The sequence below is a fragment of the Chrysemys picta genome, chromosome 2 (genome assembly GCF_011386835.1).
Source record: "Chrysemys picta bellii isolate R12L10 chromosome 2, ASM1138683v2, whole genome shotgun sequence".
Taxonomy (NCBI): domain Eukaryota; kingdom Metazoa; phylum Chordata; order Testudines; family Emydidae; genus Chrysemys; species Chrysemys picta.
The window spans coordinates 42,435,610-42,448,805 of NC_088792.1; the positions used below are offsets into that span (position 1 = coordinate 42,435,610).

A 13,196-nucleotide genomic window follows, 5' to 3' on the forward strand; every position below is an offset into this window, starting at 1 on the left:
ACTTCAGTTTTATTCCATCTTCCAACTAGATGCAGATATATCCTTACAAGAAGCTTACAAGAAGTGGAAGATTGGACAAATGACCAGGGAGGAGTATAAAAATATTGCTCAGGCATGCAGGAGTGAAATCAGGAAGGCCAAATCACACTTGGAGTTGCAGTTAGCAAGAGATGTTAAGAGTAACAAGAAGGGTTTCTTCAGGTATGTTAGCAACAAGAAGAAAATCAAGGAAAGTGTGGGCCCCTTACTGAATGAGGGAGGCAACCTAGTGACCGAGGATGTGGAAAAAGCTAATGTACTCAATGATTTTTTTGCCTCTGTCTTCACGAACAAGGTCAGCTCCCAGATTGCTGCACTGGGCAGTACAGTATGGGGAGAAGGTGACCAGCCCTCTGTGGAGAAAGAAGTGGTTCGGGACTATTTAGAAAAACTGGACGTGCACAAGTCCATGGGGCCGGATGCGCTGCATCCGAGGGTGCTAAAGGAGTTGGCGGGTGAGATTGCAGAGCCATTAGCCATTATTTTTGAAAACTCATGGCGATCGAGGGAGGTCCCAGATGACTGGAAAAAGGCTAATGTAGTGCCCATCTTTAAAAAAGGGAAGAAGAAGGATCCGGGGAACTACAGGCCAGTCAGCCTCACCTTAGTCCCTGGAAAAATCATGGAGCAGGTCCTCAAGGAATCAATTATGAAACATTTAGAGGAGAGGAAAGTGATCAGGAACAGTCAGCATGGATTCACGAAGGGGAAGTCGTGCCTGACTAACCTAATTGCCTTCTATGATGAGATAACTGGCTCTGAGGATGAGGGGAAAGCAGTGGATGTGTTATTCCTTGACTTTAGCAAAGCTTTTGATACGGTTTCCCACAGTATTCTTGCCACCAAGTTAAAGAAGTATGGGCTGGATGAATGGACTGTAAGGTGGATAGAAAGCTGGCTAGATCGTCGGGCTCAACGGGTAGTGATCAATGGCTCCATGTCTAGTTGGCAGCCGGTTTCAAGCGGAGTGCCCCAAGGGTCGGTCCTGGGGCCGGTTTTGTTTAATATCTTTATTAATGATCTGGAGGATGGTGTGGACTGCACTCTCAGCAAGTTTGCAGATGACACTAAACTAGGAGGCGTGGTAGATACACTAGAGGGTAGGGATCGGATACAGAGGGACCTAGACAAATTAGAGGATTGGGCCAAAAAAAACCTGATGAGGTTCAACAAGGACAAGTGCAGAGTTCTGCACTTAGGACGGAAGAATCCCATGCACTGCTACAGACTAGGGACCGAATGGCTAGGTAGCAGTTCTGCAGAAAAGGACCTAGGGGTCACAGTGGACGAGAAGCTGGATATGAGTCAACAGTGTGCTCTTGTTGCCAAGAAGGCTAACGGCATTTTGGGCTGTATAAGTAGGGGCATTGCCAGCACATCGAGGAACGTGATCGTTCCCCTTTATTCAACATTGGTGAGGCCTCATCTGGAATACTGTGTCCAGTTTTGGGCCCCACACTACAAGAAGGATGTGGAAAAATTGGAAAGAGTCCAACGGAGGGCAACAAAAATGATTAGGGGTCTGGAGCACATGACTTATGAGGAGAGGCTGAGGGAACTGGGATTGTTTAGTCTCCAGAAGAGAAGAATGAGGGGGGATTTGATAGCAGCCTTCAACTACCTGAGGGGGGGTTCCAAAGAGGATGGAGCTTGGCTGTTCTCAGTGGTGGCAGATGACAGAACAAGGCGCAATGGTCTCAAGTTGCAGTGGGGGAGGTCCAGGTTGGATATTAGGAAAAACTATTTCACTAGGAGGGTAGTGAAACACTGGAATGTGTTACCTAGGGAGGTAACCTTCCTTGGAGGTTTTTAAGGCCCGGCTTGACAAAGCCCTGGCTGGGATGATTTAGTTGGGAATTGGTCCTGCTTTGAGCAGGGGGTTGGACTAGATGACCTCTTGAGGTCCCTTCCAACCCTGATATTCTATGATTCTATCCTAAGAATAGATAATGAATAAGACCAAAATTGCTCAGTTGCATTATGTTGCCTGTCTATGTGGCAAAGAACAGATCTGTGACGTTGTGTAGTCTATATGGTTTTATAAGAACATGATAATAAGTGAATATAATGTAACTGGGATAGCTTTAGAAAAATATGGTAAAAAGTGAATATAACGTAACTGGGATATGCTTCATGCAAAAGGTCTCTTGTAAGGCATCATTACAAAGCTTATAATCTACTGAGTGTGATCATCCGATTTGTATAAATGTACCACTCTTGTATCTAAAACTAGAAATATAAAATATAACTCTGAGGGCCTATTGTAATTATGTAAAGTGTGGGCCATCAATGATGGTTTGGAATCTTGATGACTCCCATTGTCTGCAGATGGCTGTCTTTACCTGTGAGTCTTCTATATATGTGTGTGATGGCAAGTGAGTAATGAAGTCTTGCAGTGACATGTGATCATGTCACCTGAACTGGAATCCATCTTTAACCTGGTGCTTTTCCAGTGAGGGGGGGGTGGAAACCCAGAGGGACAAAGGGTTCCCGCCTTATGCAAAAGATCTATAAAGGGGTGGAAGAAAACAAAGGGGAGAGAGGAGCCATCATGAAGAATCCCCTAGCTATCACCTGAGCTGGAACAAGAGCTGTACCAGGAAAAGAATTGTGCCCAGGCCTGGAAGGTGTCCAGTCTGAGAAAAAACTTACTGAAGCATCTCTGAGGGTGAGATTATCTGTATTCAGTTTGATTAGGCATAGATTTGCGCATTTTATTTTATTTTGCTTGGTGACTTACTTTGTTCTGTCTGTTACTACTTGGAACCACTTAAATCCTACTGTCTGTATTTAATAAAATCACTTTTTATTTAGTAATTTACTCAGAGTATGTATTAATACCTGGGGGAGCAAACAACTGTGCATATCTCTGAGTGTTATAGAGGGCAAACAATTTATGAGTTTGCCCTGCATAAGCTTTATGCAGGGTAAAACGGATTTATTTGGGTTTAGACCCCATTGGGAGTTGGGCATCTGAGTGCTAAAGACAAGCACACTTCTGTAAGCTGTTTTCAGGTAAACTTGAAGCTTTGGGACAAGTGATTCAGACCCTGGGTCTATGTTGCAGCAAACTGGAGTATCTGGCTCAGCAAGACAGGGTGCTGGAGTCCTGAGTGGGCAGGGAAAACAGGAGCAGGGGTAGTCTTGGCACATCGGGTGGCAGCTCCCAAGGGGGTTTCTGTGACCCAACCCGTCACAAGATCAAAATTATTTACATGCAGAGCAAATCCTTTAAAATTATTCCCTCCCAAAAGCAAATGGACACTTCAGAATGGTTCTTCAATCTATTTGATCAAAAGCTAGAAAGTATTTGTGAGGCAAATTGGTGCTGGCCCTTCCCTAAACACATCTTCCCTCACCTGTTTCATCCGTCTCTTATTTTAAATCCAGACGTAAATAAACCAAATACTCCGAATTAATGGGAAAGTTTCTTGCCACGTGGCTCTGGAACAGCTGTTTAGAAGTTTACTCAAACTTATGGTTGTGCGAGCGAGCACCAACCGACACGGGAGGCGCAGCTTGCCACAGGTCTCCAGCTAGCTAGCAGACCTCAGATCCGACTTTGCCTCCCATCCCCTCTCGTTGCCCCCGCCGCCCCATTGCTGCGCTGGGGGCGGATGCCAAGAGGTCACTGGGCAAGTGAGCAGGGCGCAGCCTTGCAGCAGCTGCCTACACCGCTCCCCCTCCCTCCCAGCACTGAGCGCGCGCCGAACAGGTTAGGAAACTCCCTTCCCGCGGCCACACAGCACACCGCGCGCCGCTCGTACCCCGGCCCCGGCCATTGGCTGGCTGTCGGGATGCCCGGCCCTGATTGGCCACCCGGGAGCTGCACATTCCAAGTGGGGGTGGAGCGGGCCCCGGAGCGATTCGCCTTATTTGGGGCTGAGAGCTTTCCGCTGCCCCGGTCAACCGGGGGCTAGTGCGCCTGCGTGCGCGGAGCGTGCGCTTGGGGGCGGGGGAGTGGGCGGTATCTTAGCAGGGCGTGTCCCGGGCAGTGAGTGTCCCTGCCGACTCCGCGTTCTCCTGCCCGCGTCGCACGGCCCCGCCCGCAGCACCCACCGGTGAGTGGTCTCGGGGGTCACGGAGCGGCTCCGCTTTCCGGCCCGGGCGCCCCTGTGGAGTGCGTCCCTCAGGGCACGGGTGTCCCGCTCCCCGGCCGCTCCGGGCCGCCCTGGGTAGGGTCGCCCCGCTGCCCCGGGCGCTTGTAGCTTTGGGGGGGCGGTCACCCCCTTGCCCCGGACACGCTACCTTGGCTGAGGTCAGATCTGCAGCCCGGAGCCTCCCGTGGCCGGGGCGTCGCATCTCGGCGGGTCTCTGTTCCCCCCACCCCCTTGACTTCCAGCTCGGTGGGTGAGTGGGCGCAGCCCCGTCACGAGCAGTTGTTTGTGTTTTGACCCAGGCCATGTCCAAGTCCCTGAAGAAGATCGTGGAGGAGAGTAGGGAGAAGAACCAGCCCGAGGTGGACATGTGTGACCGGGGCATCTCTAACATGCTGGACGTCTCTGGCCTGTGTAGGTATCTCGAGGGTATCCGCCAGGACCCCCGTCGCTGATCAGATGAGTTGCCACCCTCCCAGCCAGCAGCAGTCTCTGAAATCTGTGATAGAGGCAGGAGGCTGGCTTTCAAAGAGGCCCTTTCCGTAGGAAGAATATTCAAACAACTTCCTTATCTGTCTCTGTTAGGATGAACTTGGCCTCTTGCTGTTCAGACTGTTACATTTCAGCTTTGACACTGAAAATAAGTTGTCAGTTTCACTGTAATTCTCAGTCCATTTCATTTCCTCAGCACTGCACTAGTTTAGTTCCTTCCAAACACTGTTTATAAATATATCTGGCTATTTTTATTATCGTGACACCAAGGTACATCAGTTGATTGGGGCTTAATTGTGATCACTGTAGAGCAGGGGTCTCAAACTCAAATGACCATGAGGGCCATATGAGGACTAGTACATTGGCCTGAGGGCTGCATTACTGACCCCCTCCCCCCTGCTGCTCTCTGCCCCATCCCACTCCACCCCTTTCATGAGGCCTCGCCCTGCCCTGACCCCATTCTAACCCCTTCCCTGAAACCCCACCCCAACTCTGCCCCCTGGGGGTATGGGAGGGGTGTGGTGGAGGTTCAGGGCAGGAGGTTGGGGTGCAGGAGGGGAGCAGCAGGGGATTCAGGGCAGAGGGTTGGGGTGTGGCAGGGGGTTGGGATGCAAGAGGGGTTTGGGGGGTGGGCTCTGGGCTGGCGCGCACTGGGGGCGGGGCAGGATCCCTGCCCTGCCCCTGCGCTGCTCCGGGAAGCGGACGGAACCTGGGGAAAGGGGTGGCACAAGAGTCTGTGTGTTGCTCTTGCTTCAGGCAGCACACCCAGCAGCTCCTATTGGCCACAGTTCCCTGTTCCCGGCCAATGGGAGCTGCTGGGGGTGCTGCCTGAAGCAACAGCAACACACAGACTCTTGTGCCCCCCCCTTCCCCAGGTTCCGGTCGCTTCCTGGAGTGGGGTGGGGGCAGGGCAGGCAGGCAGGGAGCCCGCTCCCGGTGCGTGTTGGGCTGGAGCCGCTCTAGATAAACTCTGGGGGCTGCGAGGAGCTTGTGGGCCGCAGAAAATAACCCCACAGGCCGTGTGTTTGAGACCCCTGCTGTAGACTGAGTTTCTGGTGAAGATGTTCTAAGCCAAATGGGAGAGCTCTCTCCCATCTGCTTAATAACTACTGCCTCCATAGAGATGGTGGCTGTGGCAGCAGGAGATCTCCCACTAATATAGTGCTGTCATAAGAACGGCCATACTGGGTCAGACCAAAGGTCCATCTAGCCCAGTATCCTGTCTTCTGACAGTGGCCAATGTCAGGTGCCCCAAAGGGAATGAACAGGTAATCATCAGGTGACCTATTTCCTGTCATTCATTCCCAGCTTCTGGCAAACAGAGGCTAGGGACACCATCCGTGTCCATCCTGGCTAATAGCCATTGATGGACCTATCCTCCATGAATTTATCTAGTTCTCTTTTGAACCCTGTTATAGTCTGGGCCTTCACAACATCCTCTGGCAAAGAGTTCCACAGGTTGATTGTGTGTACTGGTGTTTAGGGCAATATAACTTGCATTGCTCAGGGATGTGGATTATTCACACCCCCAAGCAATGTAGGTAGTAATTTGTAGTGTACACATAGACTGAGGCTTGGTCTAAACTACGTACTTATGTTGGTATAACTAGGTCGCTCAGGGGGTGTGGAAAATCCACATCCTTGAATGATGCAGTCACGCTGATCTAAGCCCTGGTATAGACAGAGCTATGTCAAAGGGAGGGCTTCTCCTCTCAGCATAGGTGTCATCTTCACTAAGCATTACAGGGTGGCTCTGTAAGTGTGGACAAGCCCATAATAGGCAAGATGGGGGGAGGAGGGTAAATAGAGGAGGAGAGGTGATAGGACTTGCTCAAGGCCACAAAGCAGGCCATGGGCGGAGCCAGGAGTAGAACTTGGGTCTCCTGAGTCCTAGTTCAGTGTCCTACCCACAGGACCATACTGGCATAGTTCCAAATTAATGTAAATATTCCTGTTGTTTTTAGGCAGAAGTAAGCAAGGAACTAGTTTCAGAAAATGTCATGAACATTTAGTTTGCTTTTTTATCCATGTTCCTGCTTACCACACTCCACCTGACAGTTTCAGGTAAAACAGAATTTGAAATATATCCAAACTGGGTGTTTTAATAGGCACACTAATATAGGGTATACACCCAGATGAACAATGTTTTCAGACTAGATAATGACAGGTATCAGAGTAGCAGCCGTGTTAGTCTGTATCCGCAAAAAGAAGAACAGGAGTACTTGTGGCACCTTAGAGACTAACAAATGCATCCTATATGCATCTGAAGAAGTGGGCTGTAGTCCACGAAAGCTTATGCTCTAATACATTTGTTAGTCTTTAAGGTGCCACAAGTAGACTAGATAATGCGTCTCTGAATTTGAAACTACTAAATATTGTCCAAACCTGCCGTTTGGGCTACTTGACACTTACAGATCTTGTAAAAGAATGTTTTTACAAAAGCCACATCTTGAGCCCAACTTGAGTTGGTTCTTCCTGCTCACTTTATTAAGTCAATAACTTAGTTTTAATTTCTGAAATACACTCAGCAGCTTTGAATCTGCAAAATGCTAAGCATCTACGCTTTTGACTCCCATCAACTTTAATAGAAGCTGTAGGTGCTCGGAACCTGTTGGGATCAGGGTAGTAGTTTAGTTTCTTACATTTTTCTCTTTCCTTCAGAGTATCACTGTCTAAACACACGATTAAAGATAAAACTCCAATTTAGTCAGGTTCATAAATATGTATGTGTAGTACCGCTGATTTCAGTTTGGAGAGTTTCCAGTGGAACGGGTTGATTTCAATGAGAATGACTAATGTGTTTTGTTAGTCACTGAATCAGGGTCAAAGTGGCTTTGTAAACCCTTATTTACAGGAGCCAGTCTCTGCTCATGTGAGTCCATTGATTTCAGGGGGCCAGTTGACTTAGGGCCTGATTGTGCATCTCATAACTTTATGAACTCATCAGTAGGCTAAACTGCAATGTAAAAATGACAATGATGTTCTGTGTTACTTAAAATTACTGCTTTTATAAAAAGTGAATTGCTCATGATTTCTCACTGCTATGTTCTGGAAATGAATTTTCTGTATATGAATTTTTCTGTTGCATTGGTCTAATTAAAAGGGTATTGCTGAGCTTTGTACCATGGACCCCCATATTAATGAAAAATAACCTGTAACACCCACAGTGTTCACCAAATATCAATAGTAGCAAACAAAGCTGTGATTCTGCAAATGGATTTGCATGGATGAATCCCAATTGACTGCCGGGGGGGCCTCCATGGAGGGGTTTGCCCACCCGTCTTTGGTTGTAGGACTACTGCTAGGAAATAATCAAACACTTCTAGTTAACCTTGTAATATTAATCTTAAAAATCAATGAGTTGTAGTTTGCCTTAGCTGCTTGGATAACTGCTCCTATGAATGGTTCCATGGCTCTTCTGTGATTGCCGGTGATCAGGACCTTGGCTTTACATTTAATCTAAAATGCATATTAAATTCTATCATGAGCTTATTGAATTGATCTTGTTTATGCCAGGGCTGAATTTGGCCTGACATCTCCAACATACTACTCCCTACTGCTATGGTCTGTTAAGTACTCAGTCAATCGGTATACCCTTTGTCTCCTAAGCTGCTATGCTAGGTGTCTGACTTACTGCAGTTTTATGCATCTCATACTCTCGTATACAGGAGACCAGTTACATTCTTTCTCTTGCATGTGTTCTGGCTTAGACTCATGTTTGGACAAAATAAGAAGAAAAAATTCCATCTAGGAGACCAATCTTAATCCCATGGACTGCAGACAAATGTGAAATCTGTGTGTAATTCCATGTGGTAGCTATCCACGGCAGCATGTTGTGCCAATGGGCAGGCATATGGGGCTTTAATCAAATTATAATGTAAATAACTTTGTACATTATTAACTGTATACGCTTGCTAAGGTTTTTTGCTTTCTTGGGCTGGGAAATCTAAGTGCATTTCTTAATCTAGTATAAAATCTTTCTTTACACATTTACACTGAAAACGCATAATACCTCACAAGTACACCACTACCTCGATATAATGCGACCCGATATAACACGAATTCAGATATAACGCGGTAAAGCAGTGCTCTGGGGGGGGTGGGGCTGCGCACTCCATTGGATCAAAGCAAGTTCAATATAACGCGGTTTCACCTATAACGTGGTAAGATTTTTTTTTTTTTTTTTTTGGTTCCCGGGGACAGTGTTATATTGAGGTAGAGGTGTATCATGGATGAGACCAAAACAGACCTAAAATGCAATTGTTGGCATTTATTAAATTAGATCTTTAATAAAGGTTCCAGTTGTGTTTGGGAAGAGGAACGCTTATCTGCCCCAAGAAATGAATACCAGGATTTTGATTTTCTCATGGCAACACGAGATTAAATCTAAGGATTAGAGAAGTGAAAAAAGATTGTGATCCACTCAGACCTTTTCTTAATTTTCTCTTACAATGTTTTTTCAGAATCAAATATAAATTAGTAATAATTCCAGCTTGAAGCAAAGGAACCTGAAGCAACTAAAGTTCTGTTGAGGATTCAAGATCTGTACTCTGAGACAAACTGTAGACCTGAGTGTTAACTATCTCATACAGTAGAGCCTTAGAGTTAACATCTTTGGAATGGAGGTTGTTCGTAACTCTGAAATGTTTGTAACTCTGAACAAAACATCATGGTTGTACTTTCAAATGTTTACAACTGAACATTAATACAACTTTGAAACCTGACTATGCAGAAGAAAAATGCTTTTTTTTTTTTTGGTCTCTGCTGCTGCCTGATTGTGTACTTCCTGTTCCAAATGAGGTCTGTGGTTGACTGGTCAGTTTGTAATTCTGGTGTTCGTAACTCTGAGGTTCTAGTGTAATTAATTCAAATATGATGGAACAGGAACTCTTTTTCACAATGTGATATTATGCGGAGATTACTCTCTTCTGAGTTCTCTTTTTAGATAATGTAATGGTTCATGCAATCAAAAACCATCATTACTTAACTTAAATTTCCTTGACATTATTATTTATTGGTTTATACTTAGGCAGATTACTACTCAGCTGTCATGCTTGAGCACCCATTGTGTCATCTGGATAGTAGTATTTGCTAGTACACAGGTCATCTGAAAAAAACTAACTTTGAAGTCTATCCTTATTGTTGTCAGCACCCAAGAAAACAAATTTTGTGATAAGAAAATAATTACCATGTATTAATTAAAAATCCTGAGTTGTAATATGTTAAACTATTTTTGCCAAAAGCAAGTATTCTTTGGTTGCTACATATCTATGGTTTGAAGCAAATAGCATATACAGTATTTCAACTTATAAAATGTTATGGCAGGTGTTGTCATGTGATGAAGATAACGTTTGATTACATGCTAAGAAAACACATGCAACACTATAAGTCTTGGGAAGCCGTGCAGTGGTGTTTTGTTTTGTTAGATTCTGTGTAGCTGTGTCATTGTAGCAGGAGACTTTGGTCTCTAAGTAGTGTCAATTCTTGAAGCAGTTGGTCTCTGAAAACTGGTCAGTGGTGTTGGGCAGTCTCCTCAATCAAGGGATTTCTTGTGTGCTGTCTGAGCATCTTTGTTCCAGTACTGCGTTATACGTGTAAATAAAATAAGTTATACTTCACATATACCCAGACTCCATGTCACTGACTTCTCATGCATTGAGAAGCAGGCTGCTTGGCTCTGGACCTCTGCTGCTCAGCAGAGGGGCACCACTGATGTCAGGAGAGGATGTTGGTGTCAAAAGAAAGGTCAACAATGTTGATAGTACAGTAAAAGTTTTATCCGGCATGTTGGGGGGATGGGAGGTACCGATAAGTGAAAAATGCAGGTTAACTAAGAGGGCTGGAGCTTGGGTGTGGGGTTGGGGCACGGGAGGGGATGTGGGCTCTGGGAGGGAGTTTGGGTGCAGGAAGGGGCTCGGGGCATTGGGTTGGGGCATGGGAGGAGGGTGGGGTGCCGGATCCGCGGGGGTGTTCACCTCGGGCGGCTCCCCGCAAGTGGCAACCCCTCCTGGCTGCTCCTAGGCAGAGGTGTGGCAGGCGGCTCTGCGCACTGCCCCTGCCCCGAGTGCTAGCTCCGTAGCTCCCATGGGTGGGAACTGCAGCCAATGGGAGCTGAGGGGGTGGCACCTGTGGGCAGAGGCAACGTGCAAAGCTGCCTGCCGCACCTCTGCCTAGGAGCAGCTGGGATAGGCTACTGCGTGTGGGGAGCTGCCCAAGGTGAGCACCCCCCAAATCCAGCACCTGCACCCCTTCTGCGCCCCAACCTCCTGCTGGCCCCACGCCAACCGGACTATAAACTGGAATTTCAATGAAGATCAGAAATGCTGGTTTATAGTGCTTTCTGGTTGGTGAAGTGCCAGATAAAACCGCTTTTACTGTAACTTGTTTTACTCTTAAATGTTAATTTCTGCCAGTTACAATGCTGTCTGCATGCTATTAAGGTTCTCTTATTTTGTTCGTGGTATGTCTTCTCACAGGGAGTTCACATAGTTGCTTTGGCATAGTTGTCCTGTCTAGTGTAGTATAATGACAGATTAAAATTGAATGGCATTGTGATTATTATAACGATATGGTATCTTCCAAGGGTCACTGAGAATCTTTGGCACTGTAGTGACATTCTCATCATTAGTTACTTCCTTCGTGTTGGTGGTATTCGGACCAACAATATTTTATCTTGGCTCCACACAGCTCTGTGTGGAGTTTGCCTGTTAATTTCCTTTTTCAAAGGAAAAGCACTTTTTCTTCAGAGTTAGCTGTTAACTGTTATCTAAAATAACCTGCTGTGTTAAACTAAGAATGAAGGGGAAAGGAAGTCTGGAGGGGTGGAATAAAACTTGACTTTCCAGGATATTGGGACCTGAGGCATAATGGGCACAGCTTCAATATGCTCTTCCTGCCCCCTGGGGTGTGTGTGTTTGTGTGTTTTGAGGGTGGTGAGGAGGTGAGACTGCTTGTAGGACAGAACAATGGTTCTTGCTAGTGTTATGACCCTCCCAAGCCTGCAGTTTCAATTCAAAGGAGCCCGATTCAGCCTCTAGCATAGGTATTTGGTTCCCTACGTTTGCATTCTGCGAACCTGCAGATTTCCATTATAACCAATATTTTATCCACAGTTATTGCAATTCAACAATGTCTTTTAAATCCGTGTCTTTGAAAGACTTGTTTCTAAGTAGTGCTTATGTCAAGGATACCCCCCATCTGTTGATTGGGTGGGATTCCTTCCATATGGCCTTCAGCAATGACTCTGCCTTTGATTTAAGGTCCTACTTTATGAGCTTTTCACTTCTGCTTGTGGCCTTAAGATCCTAGCACAATATAAATGTTAATATTTTCCAGTGCGCCATGGCAGAGTGTTTTCTCTCCTTTGCATTAGCCCCCTCTCCCTTGTATGGCTGTAACTTAAAACAAAGGTTTCATTATGTTTAGATGCTGAACCTTAGCTCTTCCCTTTGGATGTTTGCAATTACAGTAGGCTCTTCAATGGCAGAAATAACTGCAGTTTTATAAATCACTAAAAGTGCACATCTGAAATAACAGCAAAGCTTCGTTTAAAGAGATTTTAAATGTACAAAATTCAGTCTTGTGTATCTGGCCTATGGCATCTGAACATTTAAGTAATAAGTTACAGGGTAACCATCAGAGCCCCCTAAATGCCCCGCCCACAAAAAAATCGCTTCTGTTGTAGGTGTCAAACTTCAACAAGTAAAGGAAGAACCATAACTTTCTCATCGGCAATTTAGCGAAATAAAACCTAGATGGAGTGTGTTCCTATGGTTGAGTGTATGGGGGAGTTATTGAGGGAAAATTAAAGTTGAGAGTGAATTTTGTAGTTAGTTCTGAATGCTGTGAAGTCCATGGCTGCTTGATGTGAGTCCAGTGATGCAGCTCAGCTACTGTGACAAATCTGTCTCTCAAACTTGTCTATTGGTTGATGGTTTGATAGTTCCAGTGGAACATAGCTGTCAAGGAAGAAGCAGTGATCTCTCAGGTGGATTGGGACAATCACATGAGCTTAGAATCATAGAAGTGTAGGACTGGAAGGGACTTCGAGACATCTTCTACTCCATTCCCTGCACTCAAGGCAGGACTAAGAATTCTGTAGACCATACTTGACAGGTGTTTGTCGAACTTGCTCTTAAAAACCTCCAGTGATGGAGATTTTACAGCCTCCCTAGGCAATTTATTCCAATGCTTTAACTACTTTGACAGGAAGTTTTTCCTAATGTCCAATCTAAACGTCTCTTGCTGCAATTTAACCCCATTGCTTCTTGTCCTATCCTCAGAGATTAACAAAAACAATTTTTCACCCTCCTCCACGATAAACAGAGAAATGGCTGTTCATCATGTAGTCTCTTGGAAGTAGGATAGGAGAACTTGGTGATAATGGTATAAAGAGCACAAGGAGGGTGAGCATGGGTGTAGTTCTTGTGTCTATGGACTGGAGAAGACCATCCACCAGAGCAATAAATGCTGCCTCTGCACCTTGTCCTGGCCTTTGAACTCTGACTAAGGTCTAGACTACTGTTAGCTGAAAGGTAGCATTTGGGTTATTTGCTATCTTGCTTAGAA

At 45.9% G+C, this 13,196-nt stretch overlaps 1 protein-coding gene across 1 annotated transcript in view; it reads left to right on the forward strand.

The window, feature by feature from the left end:
- The first annotated feature begins 3,957 nt into the window (after window positions 1-3,957).
- Window positions 3,958-13,196, forward strand: part of RSU1 (Ras suppressor protein 1) — a 179,074-nt gene continuing 169,835 nt past the window's right edge. Inside the window, exons 1-2 of the mRNA XM_005282446.5 lie at window positions 3,958-4,100; window positions 4,439-4,550. Coding sequence (XP_005282503.2) covers window positions 4,442-4,550 — 109 coding nt within the window. The 5' untranslated portion in view covers window positions 3,958-4,100; window positions 4,439-4,441. The remainder of the gene's footprint in view (window positions 4,101-4,438; window positions 4,551-13,196) is intronic.